General features: G+C 42.5%; 1 protein-coding gene across 1 annotated transcript; it reads right to left on the reverse strand.

The window, feature by feature from the left end:
- Window positions 1-932: 932 nt before the first annotated feature.
- LOC118607736 (nuclear RNA export factor 2-like) lies at window positions 933-21,339 on the reverse strand. The gene is made up of 20 exons (XM_036226550.1): window positions 21,238-21,339; window positions 20,415-20,512; window positions 7,839-8,022; window positions 7,466-7,619; window positions 6,765-6,848; window positions 6,553-6,657; window positions 6,359-6,439; window positions 6,176-6,245; window positions 5,941-6,029; window positions 5,717-5,824; window positions 5,427-5,536; window positions 3,788-3,824; window positions 3,208-3,273; window positions 3,068-3,123; window positions 2,819-2,926; window positions 2,642-2,700; window positions 2,421-2,536; window positions 2,284-2,326; window positions 1,650-1,722; window positions 933-1,119 (listed from the first exon to the last, which is right to left on the reverse strand). The coding sequence occupies exons 2-20, from the start codon at window positions 20,482-20,484 to the stop codon at window positions 933-935; spliced, it is 1,800 nt and encodes a 599-aa protein (XP_036082443.1). The 5' UTR covers window positions 20,485-20,512; window positions 21,238-21,339.
- Between the last annotated feature and the right edge of the window lie 263 nt (window positions 21,340-21,602).

Genomic DNA, 21,602 nt, shown 5'->3' on the forward strand with positions numbered 1-21,602 from the left:
TTGTATATGGTGTGCGGTAAGGGTCAAAATTCATTTTTTGCATGTGATTATACAGGTTCCAGTACAATTTGTTGAAAAGACTATTTTTTTCTCCATTAAAATTATTTTGACCTAGTTGAAAATCAACTGACTACAAATATCAGGGTTTATTTCTCGACCCTCAATTCTATGGTACTGTCTATCCAAATGTCAGTACCAGACAGTCTTTATAACAGTAACTTTGTAGGCAGTTCTAAAATTGTGAGGATAGGAATTACGAATCCTCCAATCTATTCTTCCTTTTCAATATTGTTTTGACTATTCTAAGTCCATTGAATTTCCATGTAAATTTTAGGATCACCTTATGAATTTCTTGAAAGGAGCCAGCTAGGATTTGAAAGGAATGGTGTTGAATCTGTGGACTATTTTGAATAGTATTACCATCTTAATAATATTAAGTCTTAAAATCCATAAACATAGCATTCCTTCCATTCTTAGGTCTTATTTAATTTATTCTAATAATGTTTTTAAGATTTCAAAGCATAAGTTTTTTACTTTAGCTATATGTCTCCTAAGTATTTATTCTTCTTGATTCTGTTATAAATGGAATAATTTTCTTAATTTCACTTTAAGACTGTTCATTGTAAGTGCATAGAAATTCAAATGATTTTTGTATAATGATCCTGAAACTGTGATAAACTTATCTATTTTAGTAGCTTCTTGGTGGATTTCTTAGGATTTTCTAGATACAAGGTCATGTCATCTGAGCATTATACTGTTTTTAAAAAAATCTTCACAGATATCATCATAAAATTAGTATACATTTTTCACAGGACTACTTTACTTTTGGAAGCAAAATATCCAAATACTTATTTTTCCAAGTTACCTATGAGTTCCCATTATTCAGCACCATATTCTCTGGGTTCCCTCCTATATCTGTGAACCCCAAATACTCACTTCTGAGACCACAGGAGATTCATCCCAGACTGGATGGAAAAAGCCAGCACCATTTCCTTCTGTTGCTGGGTGAACGTGATCAGGGAGCTGGAGGTGGGTGCGATCACTGGGATAGAGATAGCACTCAAGGTCTTTTTAAGGATGGCATCTCTCACGAACAGCTCATCATTCACGATGAATATACTGGAGGAAAAATGAGCCATAGACAACTGATGAATGGACAATCCCATGCCCTCAACAACAATCCTACTCCAAATGACACTTGGCAACCAGATTCCTTCCATTCCTTGCTGTGCCTGCCCACCACCATCACAGATTTCTTGACAGGTAGCTCTGTCTCTCCCACAGAGCCCACGCTTGGAGAGACTGTCTACCAGCTTCACTGGATTTGTAGTTTTAACCCCAAAATATTTACTCTGTAAAACAGCCCAGTAAAGAAGACAATCTAATCCCATTTTCAGAGGAAGACACTGAGTCACAGAGAGGTGATGTGACTTCACCAAGGTATAATTCTACTGTTAGGGTCAGGAAGAGAATCCAATGCTCTACCTCCAGAGACTTCTATGCTCTCAACTCCTGTGCTGGACTGCTCCTTGGATCTACCTGTTGGCTTTCCACAACACTGAGGAAACCCCGAGGACCTGCACCACCACATTCCCACGCCCGTGAACCCAGGTTGGTCTGGGTGTTACCACCCATGGCACAGGACTCACCTGGAACTGCTGGCAGGTATAGCGATGAAGGTCCGGGTGAAGGCACGCACAGAACCCTGAGACCTTCCTTCCACTTCAACAACAATAAACAACAATACTCCCTTAGAATCACACACGCTTCACTAACTCACACAGCATTCCCTAGTCAGGGTCCGACTCAATACTCATGCCCAAGGGGACAACTGTACATCAGGAGTCAGAGTGTTGGGAATGGGGAGAGTAACAATAGGGGCAATCTACTTCCACTGATAGGGATGCTACTATGTGCTGGGTCCTGAGGCAATCAGTTCACAAATTCGTTTGATTAATTTTTCATAGCTACCCTAAAGGTGGGTATTATTAGACCACTTTGCAAATGAGGAAAATGGGAGGTTACAAATGGACCAAATTTCAAACCATAAAGATCTAAGATGAAAGCTGTTAAACTTCGAGGTGTGTCCCAAATGCCTGAGCTGTGCAGGCATGGATGCAGGTCACACCAGGTTGGTTTGAGGGCAGTGTGGAGACAGGAGAACTCAGAAGGAATAGGAAGGAAAGGGAAAGGATCAGGGAAGCTAGGAGAGTTCTGGGAGGGAGCCCAGCAAGGGGAAGGGAGAAGTAGGGTATCTGGAAAGGAGACTCTGTGTACACTCACCTTCCTTGAACACCCCGTTGACAGAGAAACAGAGCATCCTTTCCTGAAAGGGAAGAGCCCAGGCACAGAGTCACCACCTATACCTCCTACCCACCTGCGTCTTTCTGGGCCTGCTGAGGAAGGAAGCAGGTGCTCACCGTCTGGAACCACATGTCCACCACAAAGGAGTTGAGGTCATGCTGAGTTTTGGGCAACACGCAGAGGGAGCACACAGTGTCATGTTTTGTATGCCTCAGCAGCTGAACCCGCAGATCTGTGGGGAAAGGAGAGCAAGGGTCAGGGTAGCCACACCCTGGGCCCTTTGACTGACCCCTTCGTGCCCCCTTTCCCTGCCCAATCTTCCCGATCACATACACACAGGGGTCCTTTAGGTTCTTCATATTCCTGTTATCCTTGAAGTACTCACAAAAGCTGCTTCTAGGAGCAAAAGAAACAAGAGGTTGTGGTCGAGCCAGTGTGCCTGTTTTCAGGAACTGGCCAGTGTCTACTGGGGAGCCACAGGGCTCAGGAGCAGAAGCTGAGCTGTGATACTCACGGGGATGGGTCCTCAGGGTTGAAGGGTATGGTCAGGGAGAAACAGGCTTTGTCATGATAAGCACCCAGGAGACCCTGTCGGTCTCCAGAGTCGTAAATCAAGTAATATCTGTGAGGGAACAATGAATACAGTCAATCTTTACGGTCCGGATCTTAAGCGGAACTTGGAAGTCCCTATAAGCAGATCTGTGCTAGAGTGGCCTGATCTGTCCTAGCCCTCTCCATTCCTGGTGTTCTCAGTGGTACTTACTGCTGCAGGAATTGCATGATTAGGCTCTTCAGCGTCTCAGATGTTTTGTGGCTTTCCTGGAATCAAAGGACATTTGAGACTACGTGGGTGATAAAGCCTCCCTTGCAATACCCTCAGTGTTGTTGATCTTTCTTCCTCACCTTGCAGGGCTTTATTAAGTAGGGTCTGTCAATGTCAATAATTGGTGGAGGTAACGCCTGGCCATCCTGCGGAAGAGAAGAGGAAATCATCAGTGCAGCCCAGGGAGGTGGCTCTGGATGATTAGGCAAAGTATGGGCACAGGAGATGGTGGGGGTCAGAGGTCAGATATGAAAAGGCTCTGGAAATTCCATCAGCAATATTAAAGGGGCATCTTCATCATGATGTCCTGTAAGTCTCTACTGTTATATACAACTTTATCTTTCTCTCTCTCTCTCTCCCTTCCTCCCTCTCCTTCCTTATCTCTCTATCTCCCTCCCTTTCTCTCTCCCTCCCGCATCCCTGCTTCCCTCCCTCCCTCTCTCTTTTTCTCACCCTTTTTGTGTGCATGTATGCACATACATGTATGTTTATGGACATTTTTGCAAAGAACATATTCATGTCTTTTGAGGAGTCTATTTTCCCCTAAATTAGATGAGCTTCTGATGCAAACACATAATCTATGCAAGACACAAAGGGCTTGAGGGCAAGTGTGGAGGCCATCAAAGTCAGTAATAGAGAATAATGAATGTAGGCACTTACCAGGTGTAACAACTTGGTGAAACATTTCCTGATAGCACTGTCAAAGAACAAAAATATAAGTGATTGACAGTTCAGGGGTTTGAAGCCTTTCTCCCTCTTTCCTTTCTCTCCCACTCTCCATGCTCCTGGGTAGCTCCCACCTAAATTGCCCTGTCTCCCTTCTCCTGTGCCATAAGAAACAGCCTTTGCTCTCCAGGCTCCAGGGCTTCTTCCCCCAACCTGCCTCCCCTTCTTTCTCCAAGTCCACACTGAAGGCTCCACAGAGAAAAGAGAATGAGGTGGGAGCCCAGAGCTGTGATACCTCATTGGGAGTCCAGCATTCTGCCAGGACCAGGACATGTCCCAGAGATAGCCAGGGATGCTGGGGCAGGAGACAGAGAGGGAAAGAAAAGGGGATAAAAAGAGAAATGGAGTGAAGATAGGAGGAAATCTATGGGAGAGACTAGGGGTTAGAGACAAGGGAGAAAGAGAAAGCAAAGGGAAGGGAAAGAAGCTCTGCTATGGGTTGGGGGGTGGTGAAGAGGAAAGAAGAAAGACAACATGGTTCCCCTGTTGAAGCCCTTTCCTTCATCTTTCCCTCAGTACTCAGGTAAGAAAGAAAAATATGCATGTGTTTGGCTGGGATCCCACTGAATGCTGGTTGAACCTTTGAACTGGGTATGTGAAACACAGCAGCCACGGGGGCAGGACACCTTCCCCAGAAGGAGTAAAGGGTCCGGCCCCAGCTCAGCATGGAGGGTGGAGGGTCTGTGCCCCCCTCTTATGATCACTGCCTTCTCTCTTTATGGCTCTTGTGCACCTATGCCTGTCTTAGTTGGTTCCTTGCCTGAGGGATCATACCTGTGTCGGGCTAGCCAGGGACCTCCTGAAGGACCAGGCAGGAAGATGTGATGTGTGGAGGGAGGGAGGGGCAGTGCTCTGAAAGGCCTGTCCTTCTGTCTCCTCAACCCCCTCTGCCCTCTGCCTTCCACTGCTGCCTCGGGAGGCCCTCTGTTCACTGTGTATGGCCCACTTGAGCCCCTTGACTCAGAGAACCCTGGATTCTCCCAAGGATGTCCCAGCTCCTGGCATTGGATCAGAAGAATGAATGTCATGATGGCAGCCACCAGGACCTTGGCCCTTAGCATGGGGCAAGAAAGTCCCTATGTCAGCCTGGGATTCAAGGGGAGACCTTTCTGGAGCAGTGGAAATAGGACCCTTCTCAGGGAAATTGGGGGGAACCCCCATCTTAGCTTGGAGTAGGAATGCCAGCCTCAGCATGAGACCCTGGGGTGGAGGACCCTTTGCAGTACAGGGAACCACCATCTGGCTCAAGGCAGGACCATCCTTGTCCTGGTGAGGAAGGGATGTTTTGCTTCTTGGATCACACTCTTGTGACAGCATGCTAGGAAAAACTAGATGCAGACAAAGACAGTAGCCCCCAGAGCTCCAGAAAAGGTAGGCAGGTTAAAGGAAGGGGAGGAAACCTGTACATACAGGTTAGGAAAACAGAAAATAAAAGGCAAGGATTGGTCCTCCTCCCAGAGAACCAGAGCAGCAACCAGAGCTGCAACCTTCTACAGAGGGGCACTCTCAGGGGATAGTTCAGTTTCCCAAGAGGCAAGGATCCCCAGCAAGGGTGACAGTGGTTATCACCAACCTTATGTAGGTGGACTGGTCTGGGAAGGTGCCACATAAGGGGTTCCCTTCCAGCCATAGCTCTTCGAGTTTCAGGCCATTCATCTTGTCCAATTCAAATGCTGACTTCAGCTGAAAAAAATTAGGAGGAAACTTGAAAAGAAGTCCCAGGGAAAGAGGGACATCTGGGATCCTGTAACTGCAGTCCCCTCCCTCCCACTCAGGTACCTTTGGCTGCCCATTATCATCACTCTGATGGTACCACCCCCCACCCTCAATCCAACCTGCCTACCTCTAGCTACTTCTTCTTACCTCATTTCTGGAGAAGTTCAGGATCTTGACTATTGGAACCATCTGTATAAGGTCAGACAGTCTATCAAGTTGGTACAGCTTGTTGTTGCGTAAGTTCAAAGACAACAGCTTTGGGGAAAGAATTAGGGTGATGGTTACTACCCAGGGCCTTGCAGAAAAATCTCCCCTCTGCCCTATCTGTTCCACTCCCTACCATAGCACCAGCACTGGGCCTAAGGTCTCACCTCAGGGAAGTTCTTTTCAATGATCTGTAGGGTAGCAGCCATGCAATTTCTTCGATTCAGGATTATATCCATGTCAAAGCCCACCAAGTCTTCAAGAAGCCAAAAGGAAGAAATTAGAAAGCTGAGAGGGGTCCAGGGACAGCACCAACCCCTCTCACATTTTCATCTCTAACTCTCCCTCCCAGGCAGACTATTCTGCCCTCACTGGCCACAGACTTACTGCTGTCAGCCATACCTGGGTCAAAGCGGAGCATCTGGAGGTCAAGAGCTTTCTGGGAGATATCATACCGTTTGTTTATAGTCAGCTGCAGAAGGAAATGGAAATGCCACTCAGAGCCTGTGGTGGTGACAGGGAAATTGAGGGCTGGAGAAAGGAAAATGGGTCGAGGTACACATATGTGCCTTCAGTGTGCATTACCTTTAACTGCTCCATTTCTTCTGGCTCCAACTTATCCCGCACGGAATAGGGTACAGCAGAAGTATTGACAAAGATAGGTATCTTCAGGAAGAAAAGGTGGGTTATGGACAGTAATTATAGTTCCAAAGACGACAACCAGCCCGTCTTGTCCTCCCGCCCGAGGACTAGGTACAGGTAATGCCCTTGACACACACCTTTCGGTTCTCCTGGTCACAAATCTTGTAGCTGACATCCATCAATGCAGAGGCAATACTAGCATCCTGTACAAAGAACTGGGCCCGTTTTTTCACATAGTGGAACTACAGGGATTGAAACAACAAGAGTGTCAGAGAGCAATGGCTGCTGCTGAGCCAGGTCTCCTCTGCTTCCCCGTGTCCCCTCATCTGACTTCAACATCCTGCCTTACATCCACTGGAGTGAAGGGGACACTGCAAAGGCTCTGGATTGAATTAATTAGCCATGTCTTGTCATACTTTATCCCATCAGGAACCTAAGAGTGAAAAGAAAGGGAGGGAGAGAGGGGGAACAACATGGAAATAAGGCCGGAGAACAGATCCAACAGTGTTCTTTTCTGACCTCCTACTGGACTCTAAAGGCTTTCTAAAACAGGGACTGGAGTCATGACTTCTTATGTTTTTGCCAAATACGGAGTTCCTTAATCCCTTAACTCTCCATTCAAAGCTCTCATACAAATAGTCAACTCCATGTGTTGGATGTGATCTTCCTTTTATAAATTTCCAGGAGATCCTACCTAGTGCACACACTACTTGCCCCTGACAAAGTCTCCAGAGACTTGGCCCCTCATCTTCTACATTCGGCTTGAGCCAATCTGATGCACTCCAGAGTGGAGTTGCTCCATCTTTTGACAGTAGTTCCACCTTTGCCTTTAGACAGACAGTCTCTTCTATTCTCCCTATAGTCAGCCTGTCTCCTTTATATTGTTTTTCTGAATTTGCCTTCAGATAAACAAGAATATTAAGTCCTAGTAATAAAAAGGAAAGATTACACACAGTCCCGAGCAAAGTACCTAGCATCTCAACATGAGAACATAAAACCACCTGGCCTTTCTCTCCTTGACATTTCATACATTTTTTTCAGGACACTTACTGTGATCTTGAACCAGTTCTCCAAGGTTCCATTTTGTGTGTTCTTCCCCACTGCTCCCTCAAGAGGTTTTGTACCTCTCCAAACAGTAATCTGGATACGGTCTTCAATATGCCCTTTCACTCTCCTCTTCTTGCATTGGAAAGAATAGGGAGTGCTGCCAGGGGTGGAGGGTGTAAAGAAGAAAAAGGCTATATAAGAACTCTTCTATGCGCCCTTGCCTCTAAAACACCAGGACTACACTTAGGACTGCTCAACCATGATTTCACTTTGAGGAGCCTTCGATTTTCCAATGACAGAAGAAGACCACGGAGAATGAAAGAGTTGCATACTCTTGGGGGCCGCTACATGCAAACCAGGCTGCCTGGTGACTTACTGTCTTACTCCGGGTTCCTCCTGGACAGCTCTCAACCCTTCATTTCCATCATCCTCCTGGAGGTGGTAAGGCTGAGGCTCGTATCCACCACATTGGTAACGAGGGTTCCTCTTGTCAAAATTACCTCGGAAAGAACCCCAACCTCTCTTGCTTCTTTGAGGTGAGCTAACACGATTATTGTCTTCTGAAAAGGGGAACAAAAATACAAGTTTGAAGACACATCTGTGGCCCACATACTATGTACCACAACTTAGGCTAACACCACGGTAGGGCAAGCAAAATGCCAACCTCCCTTAGGGACAAGTCACACAAATCCCAAAAGGAAAATCTGCACCCGTCTAGGTAGGAGAGGATTACTGACAGGTGGCCATCATCGGAGAGCTCATGCTGGGTGAGGAGGAAGAGGAGGAAGAGGAAGAAGAGGAGGAAGAGGAGGAGGAGGAGGAGGAACCTGTGTTGAATCTTTTAAAAATGAGCACAATTTATAAAGCACAGAGGTGTATGCATCTATGCGATAGACTGGACACAAGCCATACACCAGGAAGGCATCAGAATCTTGGCTCTCTCAGGCCTCTCTAACAACTACAACAGTACCTGGGAGGCAAACTCTTGTTATGCTTCCCAAACCCAGTCAGCCACCAAACTTATTCCACTAATACTCAGCAAGCTGTGCTTCCCTTGCCAGCGCAGTACAAGCTTTAAGGTCAGGTAGAACAGAGGTAACAGCCACCGAAACTCTCTCCCTCCCTCCAGCCTTGCTCTCAACAATACTCTGAATTATCCAGTGTGAGATTCCAGCGTGAGATTTCTCTTTGCCCAGTCTGAAATGCTTTTCAGCTCAGGAGACAACTCAGTCTAACATCAACTCTCCTATAACAACGGTCTGAATGAAGAACTGGAATGATGCATCAACTACCATTTCCAAGTCTCTACAGGGTCTTTTCTCTTTCTTTCTTGCTTTTCTACTTACTTACTTACTTTCTTACTTATTTATTTTATTAAATTTATTGGGGTGACATTGGTTAATAAAACCATATAGGTTTCAAGTGTACAATTCGATATGTCACATGTAAATATACATTGTGTGTTCACCACCTAAAGTTAAATTGATTCCTAATTTGATTCCAGTTGTTTCAAGGCCCAGAAGATGGTCTATCTTGGTGAGTGTGACACAGACACTTGAAAAACATTGTAGTCTGCTGCCATTGGGTGGAGAGTTCTATTCGTCAGGTAGATCCCATTAGTTTATTGTGCTAAACAGATCTCAAATCCATGTTGATCTTCCCTCTAGTAATTCTATGTCTTGATGAGAGGGGGTGTTGCAGGCCTCAACTCTTATTATGGCCTTGGCTATTTCTCCTTTCAGCTCCAGCAGTTTTTGCTTCATGTACTTTCAGGCTCTGTTGTTTGGTGTGTACACACTTAGGATCTTTATGTCTCTCTGGTGGATTGACCCTTTTATTGTTATGTATTGCTTCTCTTTGTCTCTTATTTTTCTTTGCTCTGACATCTACTTTATTGGACATTGTAGCCACAGGTGTGCTTATAAAGTGTCTTGGTTGTATCGCACCCTGTATCCACTCCTAGGACTTGTATTGCTGTACACAACCTCCCCCTCACCACCGCAGATGCTCTCACCAACGTATGTATGGAAAGATTTGGAAGCTTTCTGGCATCTACAGGAATAAGATAGTCTCAGTTCTGCCTCCCATATCTGGATCCACTAAAGGTGTTTTATTTTTACCACATTCAACTGAAACAGTGTACTAGCAGACAACAACACTAGCAGTTTGGGGAGAGGGAGGATCATGGGAATTAGACTGTTAGAAACCAGCTTCTGTTTGGTTTTGATACCCAAGGTTTTCTAGGTTTGTATGTTTTACATCTTGCACAATAATTACTCTGTGTTGACTCAGAACCACTTATGAGTAAAACTCCATTCACTGCCGATTACTCCATGGTGTACCGATGACAACCAAGGCTCATGTTAACTCCTCTGGGGTGTCGTTGCTGTCACTGTGTGGCCCACTCTCAGGACAATCCTGCAACTCACAACCTTTGGCATCTACTGCCTTGGCCGAGACACTGACATGCATCTCCTGGATTATGCTGCCTTCCAACTAGTCCCTCTGCTTTCATCCTTGCCTGCTCACCATCTGTTTTTCAACCCAGCAGTGGAGCATAAGTCAAATCACTCCTCTGCTCAGAACAATATAACAATGGTTTAAAAAAAAACATGAGTTCATGATCCCATGAAACAACACTAACAGCAGGAAATCAACGCGTTTTCATGAAAATTCATCAATAAAAGTAAAAAAAATCAAATACTAAAGGGAGGAGTAATGGTTCAGGGTATATGTATGGTGTATAGCATGAGCCAGTCATTTTCGAGAATCGACATTACTTCAAAAATAACGTCACCGAGGGAAAGTGTAAAAGTGAGCCAGCTAACAGCTACAGCAATCCCCAGAATGACCAACTAAGTAGGTTGGGTGCATAAACAAGGCCAGAGCCCTCCCTCCTCAAGGCGATACAGACAAATGTGATCTCAAGCATGGCATTGTTTGGGGGAATTTCACAGGAGAGTGGGCATGTGATAAAAGCCGCAGGGGTACCACACACACTAACTCAACATTCACATCTCAGTGTGATTCCTGTCTCACACCCATACTTCCAGAATCAAAGATGACAACAGTATTATAAAGCTGCTAGTGCCTCTCGCCCTGGCTGCTAAGTTCCCACTCAAGCTCCAGCAGGTTTTAGCTGATCCTCCCAGAAAGAAAAAGTCATCATGAGTATCCTTTAAGATATCATGTGTGTTCATATGGTTATTTCCTGTGTCATTTTGGAATTCTGCCTACATCGTTGCTATGCCACTGAGTACATGGCACGGCATCCCTGCTATGGTAGGGAAGGAATGGAGTGAGAAGTAAACCCATACTTGCCCAGCAGCAACCGAAATTTGCTCTGTGTTGGGCAGACTCACTAGATTTCTTTGACCTCCTTACAGATGCCCCATGGAAGAGTGTATTCATGGTCCCTTTTCAGGTCATGAATATTGGGCTCACAGGTAGGTGTTAATTACAATTTTCATGATTTCTCAGCCAAGTAAGTGGTAGAAGTGTGTCCTTGCCTATTGGTCTGTATTCACGTCCTAAGTTATTCTCCAGCTCCTGCAGCGGTTCTCTTTCGATGATAAGCTTTCAGGTCTCAAGAACAGATTAGTGAGAAGACAGGAGATATTTTGTTCTAAGGAGCTAGTCCCTCCTGCTTGGGCGGGCCCGGGTGTCTTTGACCAAGTGGAGAAATCTGTCTTGGGCTAGATGGAAAAACTGGATTATAGATTTCAGATTAGGGTTCACTTTGAGTTGGCAATGTCTGGCATATAACAGAGGCCTAATTAATATGTGTTAAATGAATGTATGTATTGTAGATTTGGGATCATCAGCAAAACCATTTTAGAGCATACATACATCTTATACATTTCTACCCTCCTCTAGTTATTCCAGACAAATTTAGGCTGCAGAATCATTTCATGACATACTCTGTAAAACTACTGTGATGAATATTTTTTCATTGGTGTGCAGTTGGAAAGAGAGTAAAGTCCCTCCTGTTGACTAACGCTAAAATTACAGCTTTTCCGATGTCAGGAAAAGAAGCTTTTATAAACAGTGGTTACAGAAATGAGAAGAAACCTTCCTTGTATCCAACAGACGTATCTCCCTGGAACTCTGGTCTGTGTGTAGGAAGAAAGTTTTGGTCTACAGATATGACTGTGGGTGCTCAGCTTTGAGACAGACAGTATGTATGGCCTGTGTCTCAGAGGAAGGGGAACGTGTATGTGAGCATGGGTGTGTGCTAATAGTTTCTGTTACACATTTTTATAATTAGTTTATAGATACATACATTCCAAATCATGTTGGTAAATGCATTGCCACACAAAACTGGATCTTACTGTATTTTGTTTTCGTGTATGATATACTACATATGGCTCAATTTTGGTCCTTTTCCTTAATATGCTTTTTTTTTGTTTTTTTTTTGTTTTGTTTTTTTGTTTTACATATTGGTGTGGTAATATTTGAATTACTTTTTAAAAATTTAAATAGAATTCTCTATAAAGAGTATTCCATTGATGGAGGCCAAATTACCAAGTGGAGCATGGCTTGGGTTTCTGGGCAGGTCCAGGAGTTGAGTCCCTGCTCTAAAGCTTCCCAGAAATAGCACATGAATATTTCATTGTTATAATTTTTATTGAGGAAACATTGATTAATAACTTTATATAGGTTTCAGGTAGACAACATTGTCATTCAAAATCCATATTTCTATAGCATGCCGTCTACCAAAAGCCTAGTTTTAATCCATCACAATACATCTGACCCCCTCTACCCATTTTGCCCTCCCTTCATCCCACTTCCCCTCGGGTAACCACCAAAGTGTTGACCGTGTCTATGAGTCATTTTTGTTTTGTATTGTTTGTTCACTTGTTTCTGTTTTGTTTTGTATTCCACAAATGAGTGAAATCATATGGTTTCTGTCCTTTTCCGTCAGACTTACTTAGCATGATACTCTCAAGGTCCATCCCTGTTGTCGCAAATGGCAATATTTCATCTTTTTATGGCTGAATAGTATCCCATTGTATAGCTATACCACAACTTCTTTCATCATTCATCCACTGATGGACACTTAGGTTGTTTTCACATTTTTGTTATTATAAATAATGCTGCAATGAACATAGGGGTGCGTATATCTTTTCAAATTAGTGTTTTCATATTCTTCAGATAAATACCCAAGTGAGGAATTGCTGGATCACATGGCAGGCCTATTCTTAATTTTCTGAGGACCCTCCATATTGCTTCTTATAGTGGACACACCAATGTACAATCCCACCAACAGTGTACGAGAGTTCCTTTTAGCACGTGAATGTTTTACAATATAAGACACCGTTTCCTACGGATGTTTAATGGTATTTCCACCAATATACTTCTCCACTAACAGTGCATGAGAGCCTAATTCCCTACAATATGCTTAGCCATTCTAAAGTCACCTTCCACTTTGACCCAGACACTTCACTATTTGGACATATCCATCAAATTACTCTCTGCCTGAATGTATACCTATAATTATGTGGCTTTGCTTTACAGGCTCTTTAACAGAGAAGGATGATGGGGCCAGAGTGTGTCTGATATAGTCACAAAAAGGGTAGAAATGATTGTCTTTGGGATCAAGGATAGATGGGAAAGAAGTGATATGAGGACCTGACATACGGAGTGAAAAGGCCAAGGGATGGATGTATGGGTAAGTACGATGAGGGTGGGCACTGAGAAGAGAATAAAACACCAGTGGAAAAGGCCTATGACGTACTGAATTCATCCCGGCGACACACATCTTGTCTGAGAAAGCAGAGACAGTACAGGGGGACGACATGCGATGATGGGTCTCTTCGACAGAAGGCTGCAGTTCAGGGGATCTTAGTCGCAGACACCACATCCATCACACTGCCCACCAGACTTTGAGTGAGTCCCATCCCAGTGATCAATTCAGCCCTAACACAGAGTCCCACAGTATTGGTTATGGGCACAGCATTTGAGGTCAGATTGTTATATAAAGGTTTGACTACTAATGGTAAATTCTATGGTCCAGAGCAAGTAACTTTGACCCCATGGTGACTCACACAATTATTTCCCCCTTAACTTGAGGATAGTATTAGTTTGTACCTCACGAGGTAATTGTGAGCATTGAGTTAATATACAGATGAGTGTATGGGAGAAGGTTCTGGTGTCAGCTATTAACATTTGCCACCATTCAACACTCCTCCATAGCAATGATAAACACACACACACACACACACACAAACTAGGAATGGAAACAACCATCACTAATCAACAGAGAAGTACAAATAAAAATAACGCGATATCACCTAACACCATTAGGATGACTACTACAAAAACAAGTGTTGGCAAGGATATGAAGAAATTGGAACTGTAGTGCATTGTTGGTGGAACAAAACATAGCGCAGCCTCTATGAAAAACAGTATGGAGATTCCTCAGAAAATTGAAATCGACATACCATAGGACCCAGAAATACCCCTTCTGGGTATATAGACATAAGAATTGCAAGTAGAGTGTCAAAAAGAGATATGTGTACGCCTATGTTCATAGCAGCACAATTCCCAATACACAAGAGATGGAAGCCACTAAAAATGTCCATCCATGGATGAATGTATAAACAAATTATGATATGTACATACAATGTAGTATTATTCGGCCTTAAAAACATGAAGGAAATCCCGTCACATGCTACAACATGGATGAACCGTAATAACATTTTGCCAAGTGAAATAAACCAGACATGATAAGACAAATACTGTATGTTTCCACTTATATGAAGTACCTAAAGTAGTCAGACTCATAGAAACAGACAGTAGAATGGTGGTTATGAGGGACTGGGGGAGAAGGGGCAGTGGAGAGTTGCTGCTTAATGTACAGAGTTTCAGATTTGCAAAAGGTTTCCCAACAATGTGAATATACTTAACGGTACTGAACACTTAAAAATGGTTATGATGGTAAATTTTATGTTATGTGTTTTTTTACTGAATTTCTAAAAACACATTACTGTATGGTTGCACAGAAGGAAATAGTCATGTTATGATTAGGTGTGTAAATATAAACATGAAGAAGTCACGAAAAAGTAACACATGAGAATGCAGAGTATTTATACTTTCGTGCCCATGTTTTACTTGAATAAAGTGCTGGGGGAGAGAGGTTTGGCGGGTTAAAGCACTATTCCTATTGACTCGTTACCTAGCACAATAGAAACAATTCATTATTGATAATCAGATCCACCTGGATGATTCACCCAACTTCGCTTGATCCCAAATTGCTTATATGTAAACATCAGGGATTAGGGCTAACCACTACCTTGATCAAGATGCAAAGCATATACCACACTCCAAAAGGTTCCCAATTTATCTTTTCATCTCCTAGCTCCATGTAACCCATGATCTGCTTTCTGTCACTGTATATTAGTTTTGCCTGCTCCAGAATTTCATACAGATGGAGTCATTCATCCTATGTGCCGTCGTGCCTGGCTTTTTAAGTCAGTGTAATGTTTTTGAGGGAGGTCCATCCATGTTCCTGCCATTTTTATTGCTGAGTAATATCCCATTGATGAATCTGTTTACCTCTGGTAATGTTTTAATGAGGTTTCAGGAGGAAGTAAAAGTAGATCTTTGTGTTAAATCAGCCATCTTTCTTGAATAGTCTTCTATTTTATAATTGATATAATCTCTTCCTTTATCACCCCTTTATTTCTCCAGGGAAGTACTATCTTAAGACCTTTTCTGGCCTTCCCTATTTTTCTATTACCTCAATGCAAATCATTTGATTTGCTGAGTTTGTTCTGTCCTTCCATGCTTACACTGGGTTGTGACTGTCTCTTGCAGATGAGACTTCATTGCCTAGTCAGCCCCGGGCTCCTGGGTTCTTGCCTTTAATCTGCACCTTGCTCTGGCATCACCAGTGGCTTACGTTCATCCCTGGACCTACCACTGGTGGCCCCTGCTTTATCACTATGCTTTCCCATTTCTTTTCTCTATTTTAAAGAGTTTATTCTTTCTTACATGAAAATTATACTTTCATGCTCCCCGTATAGCTTGTATTTATAATTAGAGAATAATATACATATTTATCATAGAAAAAATATTATTCCAAAACCAGAAGTATAGAATTTTCAAATTAAGTATTGTAAAATGTTTGCACCCTGTACGATTAGTCCTCAAACGTGTTTATATGCTAGAGACACTTGGCGAGATTGAAATAATTACTAGCAGCAGGCTGCACCCACAGCGATTAAAGTAGAATTGGGGTCAGACCCAGGTGACCACATTTTCAAACTCTCCGTGTGACTGCACTGTGCACCCAAGGTTGAAAACCACTCTTTTGAAATGGTTCATGCTAGCCAGAACTTCCTAGGAATGGCTGTCATCTTATTTGGATGATTCTCTACTCAGTGTTGTTCTGGGGTGCTAGTGATTCCATTAGCTTAGAGCAGGGGTTGGCCAACTATGGCCCATGGGCCAAACCTTGCCTGTGGCTTGTCGTAGTGGGGCCTGCAAAGTAAGAATGGTTTCTAAAAATTCGAGTTGCTGAAAAATCAAAATAATAATATTTCTTGACACGTGAAAATTACTTGAAACTCACATGTTGGCATCCATAGATAAAGTCTGACTGCAACACCGTCATACTGTTATCTATTGCAGCTTTCATTCTATAATACTTGAGATGAATAGTTACAACAGAGACCAAGTGGTCCACGAAGCCTCAAGTATTTGTGAATCTGGATCTTTCCAGAAGAAGTCTGTTGACCTCTGGCTTAGAGGAAGTGTCCTAAAATGAGACGCACAGTAACTCTGGCAATAGCTGACAGCTCTTTTGGCAAATCACAGAAAGAAGATTTACTGTAGTTACTTGTGACTTCATTGTAGGATCTTTTCCTCAGCAGTTCATTCGTTCATGGTGTTCTGGGTCAGGGGTGGAAAGTGAGTAAGGGACAACCATTCACTATCGAGTTGGCTCAGGTCACCAGATCTAGAGTTTCATTTATACATATTTTATGTACTTATATTTTATTACAAATAACTATTTATATTTTATTTTTTATACTGATCAAATGCAACTTTTTAAGATGTTCAAATATTTCAAGATCCAAGGGATCTGTTCATCAATTAGCCACATTCAAGGTTTGCTGTAGGTCACACCAATGTGACTACCCTTCCATCCTTGCTGCCTATTCAGGTAAACAGCACTCACCTTGACCCGGAAGGTTAAGTGCTTCTACTTGGCCTATGACTCCAAGATCCCAACATCCCCACTGAAATGAGAGTGACCATGTCAGTGCCAGATCTCCCATCTCATCTGTGGCCTACACAAGTCAGCCACTTCAGAACTCTTCAAAGACGAAGATGTCCTTCTCGTCGCTATGCTTCTCAACAATGTGGGTGAAAGGAGTCCCTAACAGCAACTGCTTGGTCCACCCACATACTGACGTTAAAGGCATTCCAATTCAAGTGACCACAGGTGGTATCTTTTGTGACTGTTTTACCATGGCGTGCCTTGTCATACCAACGTTTCATGCTCTAATGTCAATTGGATCCTTACTATCTTCAGATCCAGCTAGGTCTGGTGGATCTCAGATCCTCGTTTCCTTCGGGGCCCTTTGCTCGCATCCATTTTTTGGTGTTAAGTACTCTGTTAATCAGGGTTCCCACTTGCCTGTGCCACAATCCATCCTAGCTATTTCATAAAAATAGGACATCTTTAATAAAATATATTACATAGCACACAAGAACTCTGTGAAGGCCAGAAAAGTGGTTTTGGATGCTGCACAGCCAGGGCAAACCCATTCACACTATGGGGCTATGATAGCAGAAAACACCACTGCTGCCTGCCAGCTACTTGACATGTGTGACAGACACTGAATTCTAGAAACTCTGCTACGGTGCGGAGACCTCTCCCATCTTACATAACTGACCCTGCACGTGGCCCCCCACGTTACTTAGTTCCACCTCCAAGGCTCACTGTGATGCATATGTTTGATACGCGGAGATCTGTTTGGGACTCTAGATGCAAGGGGCTCTATCTAGTACATGCACACGCACACTCACATAGGTCTCCATTCTTGTTTAACTTTTCAATCTCTATAGTACAGGAAAGCACACGAGTGTTTACGAGTGTCACATGACTTGCCAAGTAAGCCAATTCATAGTCCATTTCACAGAACCAAAATATATTTTTTTGCTATTATAAACGGTATATTCACAGTGAAAGTGTTATTTTCTATTCGTTGCAATCATTTTGTGTGTATCAGTCTTACAGCCAAAAAACTTGTTAATAGATATTATTTCTGTAGATTCTCTTGCATTTTATATAAAGACAATCATACTTACACTTTTGTCTCTTTTCATGTTTATACAATTATTCATTTATGTATGTATGTATTTGTTCACTTATTTTGCCTTACCGCAATGCCTAGGAGGCTCAGTTTAGACCTTGAGCAGAAGCGATTATGAGTCATCCTTGCCTCTTCTGATTTACAATGAAATGCTTTCAATGTTTTACTATTACGTATGGTGTTTGTTGTCGTGGTTTTTTTTTAAATACCCATTATCAGCTTAAGAAAATATCTTTCGATTCCAGTTAGCCGAGAATTATCGTTGTTGTTGTATAATCTTGATTGGTTGTTGAATTTTATTGTACACCTTTTTTCCTGGAATCGTTGTGATAATCATCCTTTTCTTACTCCTTTATCTTATTCACGTGTGAAATTACATTATGGATCTCTAATGTTAAACCAACATTGCAAGTTTGGAGAAACACAGCTTTGTCATCCTGTATTATCTGTTTTATCATTGCTAGATTTAGTTTGCTGTTATCTTATTTTAAATTTTTTTGCATTTTTAGAACTAATTAAGATTGACTGGTAATTGACTGGTAATTCTCGTGCACTGTCAAGAATACATTTAATATTTGTACTTTTATTTCTTTAATATAAAAAGATTACATTTTTACTAGAATTTGTCCATTCAATATAAATTTTCAAATTATCAGCATCTTTTCCATAATATTTTCTTATCTTTTACATCTTTACTATAAGTGCAAGCTCGACATCTTTCCCATCCCGAAGTTTCTTATCCGTGCCTTCTAATTTTCTTGACCCATCTTGCCAGAGGTTTGTTCATTTTCTTATATTTTGAAAGCACTTTTATTCAACTCTTTCATATCTCTTTCATTACTTTTGTTATTTTTCCTTGACAATATAGAAAGGCATGAGATGATTTTTATGAAGTATAAGACAAATGGAAGGTCTCTTCATCTACCATCTGGTTTTCTCTTATAATGTTTATCCTTGAATAGTATGGATATCCAAATATACAATACGTTTATTTACTTGGAAAGGACCCATGGGCAATGATGGAGATTTAAATCAAGTCTATCACGTCTACTCAGTTCCGTTGTTGGAATATCAGATGATTGAGGGAGATGGGATGGCAGCACTGAAGTAAAGGAATTTCTATTATAAGTGTATATGAGCTTCATTTACGTGGATAACGTACAATGTAGAAAGAAGCAGCAGTAGAAAGAGCATGGACCTTGAAATCATATAATACCTGTCTGGAATGTGGTCTGTCACTTACTGCCTATGTGATTTTAGGGAATGCTCAATCTCTCTGAGCTTCAGATTCTATCATGCGGTAGTCAGTAGTGCTGTGTGCCAAGTGTTTCCATTTCTCCCCCATTCTGGGCACCTGATAGGACTGCACTTTCTGACCGCCTTTATTTGGGTGTGGTTGTGTACATGACTAGTTCAATGGTTTGTGAGTGACACGTCTTATTTCTGGGCAAGAACACATGGCTGTTGGCTCGAGTCCCTCTGGGGCCCTCGTCCCCTCAGGCACAGTGACTGACAATTTCCTAGATGATGGATGCTGTCAGTTTGGGTCTCCGAGTCATCCAATAAGAATTGCTCAGACCCCCAACATCCATCACCTTGTGATGGACGCGCACCTGTCATGCACATGTAGTACAAGTGAAGAATAAGCCACTGACATCTGGGGGCCTTCTATTACCACAGAATAGCCCAGCCTTTCCTGTCTCATATATCTCATTTGTAAATTAAACCCTCTCAGGATTTTTTCTGAAAATGAAACAATTCATACGATGAGGTTGTCACGATGCTTCACATCAAATAGAAACTCAGAAATGGCAGCTATAGTTATTAACTAATAAGCTGGCTTTTTTAAAAGTGTAGAAAATTGGAATAATTTTTACAGGTAAGTCGTATCTTGCTCTCGAGAGCGGGGTACTTTATTTGTTGCTATAGATAAGCCTTCCTAATGAAAGTGGAAAGGTTAAACAAGAGAGACAGAGACTAACACAACAAGATAAAATGAGTTAAAGAACATTACGTAGTTTCTTAATAAGAACCATAGGCTATAAATATTAGTGAACATACATTACATCGTTCTTAGTAAACATAGGTACAAGACACTAATGTTTTAGAAGAGAATTAGTTTGAACAGGGTACCTTACGTTTTCCGAAGAACACTGGTACCTCAAATGGTCTGGGGAGAAATGTTTCATTCCCGTATAAATCGAGGAAACTACCTGCGATAGACTGAATGTTTATGTTTCAACCTAATCTCCAACGTGATGGTATTTGGTGGTGAGGCCTTTGGGAGGTGATTAGGTGACGAGGGAGGTGCCCTCATAAAGGCAATTCGTGCCATTATAAAAGAGACCCCAGAGAGCTCTGCTGGCCTTTCCGCCATGTGAGGACACATCAAGAAAAGAGCCGTTTATGAACCAGGAAGTGAGCTCCCACAAGACACTGAGCCTCAATTTTGGACTTCTCAGCCTCCAAAGTTGTGAAAAATAAATCTGCTGTTTATAAGCCACCCGTTCCATAGTGTGCTGTTATAGCAGCCTGAATGAATTAAGACACTACTCCTCTCTTTGAGATTCAAGTTGCATATTAGCACATTATCTTTAAAAAATACTACAGGATGGAAATCCTTTTACCTTTGTTTCTGTATGTCCCATATTTCTTTAGTGGAAGGACACATTTTTGTTGTCGCTGTCTCTCCGACATAGTATCTTGTAGAACGAACGTGGAAGTGCTGAAATGAGAGAAACATACAGTGGATATAATATAATTAAAGCAGTGCAACTGACAGTAGTCTTTAACCATTTATCAAACAATATTTAAATTACCCATAATGTAAAGACAGTCCCTTATTTGTGGAACTTTACTCATTGAGTACCATCAACATGAGTTTTATGAAATGCGAGTATCGCTTATAACTTTACTTAATATGTTTCCCCCAAATAAATTCACTATCATTTTCCACATGAAGAAAGGAGGGAATTTTCACGGAGTCTAAGAAGCAATGGTTAGAAAATCAAAAGCTAATAGTGTCTGGTTGGACTAGCTTAAGCCATTTACAGATCCCAAGCACAAAGGGATTATCGCATCCCTCCCCACATGCACTTAAAAAAAAAAACTACCGTGCAGCCAAGTAAATATAAAAAAATAAATTCTGAATCTTCACATGATAGCTACTTTCACACTTTCATTGAAAAAAATCGAATCAAATTCTTTTTAATAAAATCTCTCTCCTTCACTCTCTCTCTATAGAAGTAAATAAGAGACCGAAATTAAAATCAGATTTGGAATCGTCTACACTAATTGGCATCTAGGACATCTCTGTTGTCTTTAACACACATGGTGAGAGGAATGCAGAGGAAGCCATCGCAAGGCACAGACTGTGAATATCGCAGGGCGATAAGCAGGAGCACGGCTTCGGTGTGGGGGTGGGGAATGACAAGAGATGGGTAGTCTCACCTGGTTTCCAAAGCCTGATAACTGAAAGAAATCTGTTAATTCCTCCAGTACCCTCTCCTGCACTGTCCTCTCCTGCTGCGCCTTCTCACGCCGCCATTTCTGGGACAACTTGTAGTTAAGGACTCCCGTCCTCCTATCGGATTACTGCTCACCGCGGCAGGATACAAAGCCGTGGAACACCCCGGAAGGATGTAAATCCGCCGAAGGCTGTAAATCCGCGAAAGGCTGTAAATCCGCGGAAGGATGTAAACCCGCAGAGGATGTAAACCCGCAGGAGGATGTAAACCCGCAGGAGGATGTAAATCCGCGGAAAGATTGAGATCTGAACCAGAGTCTCACTGAAATTTCCCTGAGCCAGGGCCCGG

Source organism: Rousettus aegyptiacus, unplaced genomic scaffold, assembly GCF_014176215.1.
Source record: "Rousettus aegyptiacus isolate mRouAeg1 unplaced genomic scaffold, mRouAeg1.p scaffold_m13_p_9, whole genome shotgun sequence".
In the NCBI taxonomy this organism is placed as follows: Eukaryota; Metazoa; Chordata; class Mammalia; order Chiroptera; family Pteropodidae; genus Rousettus; species Rousettus aegyptiacus.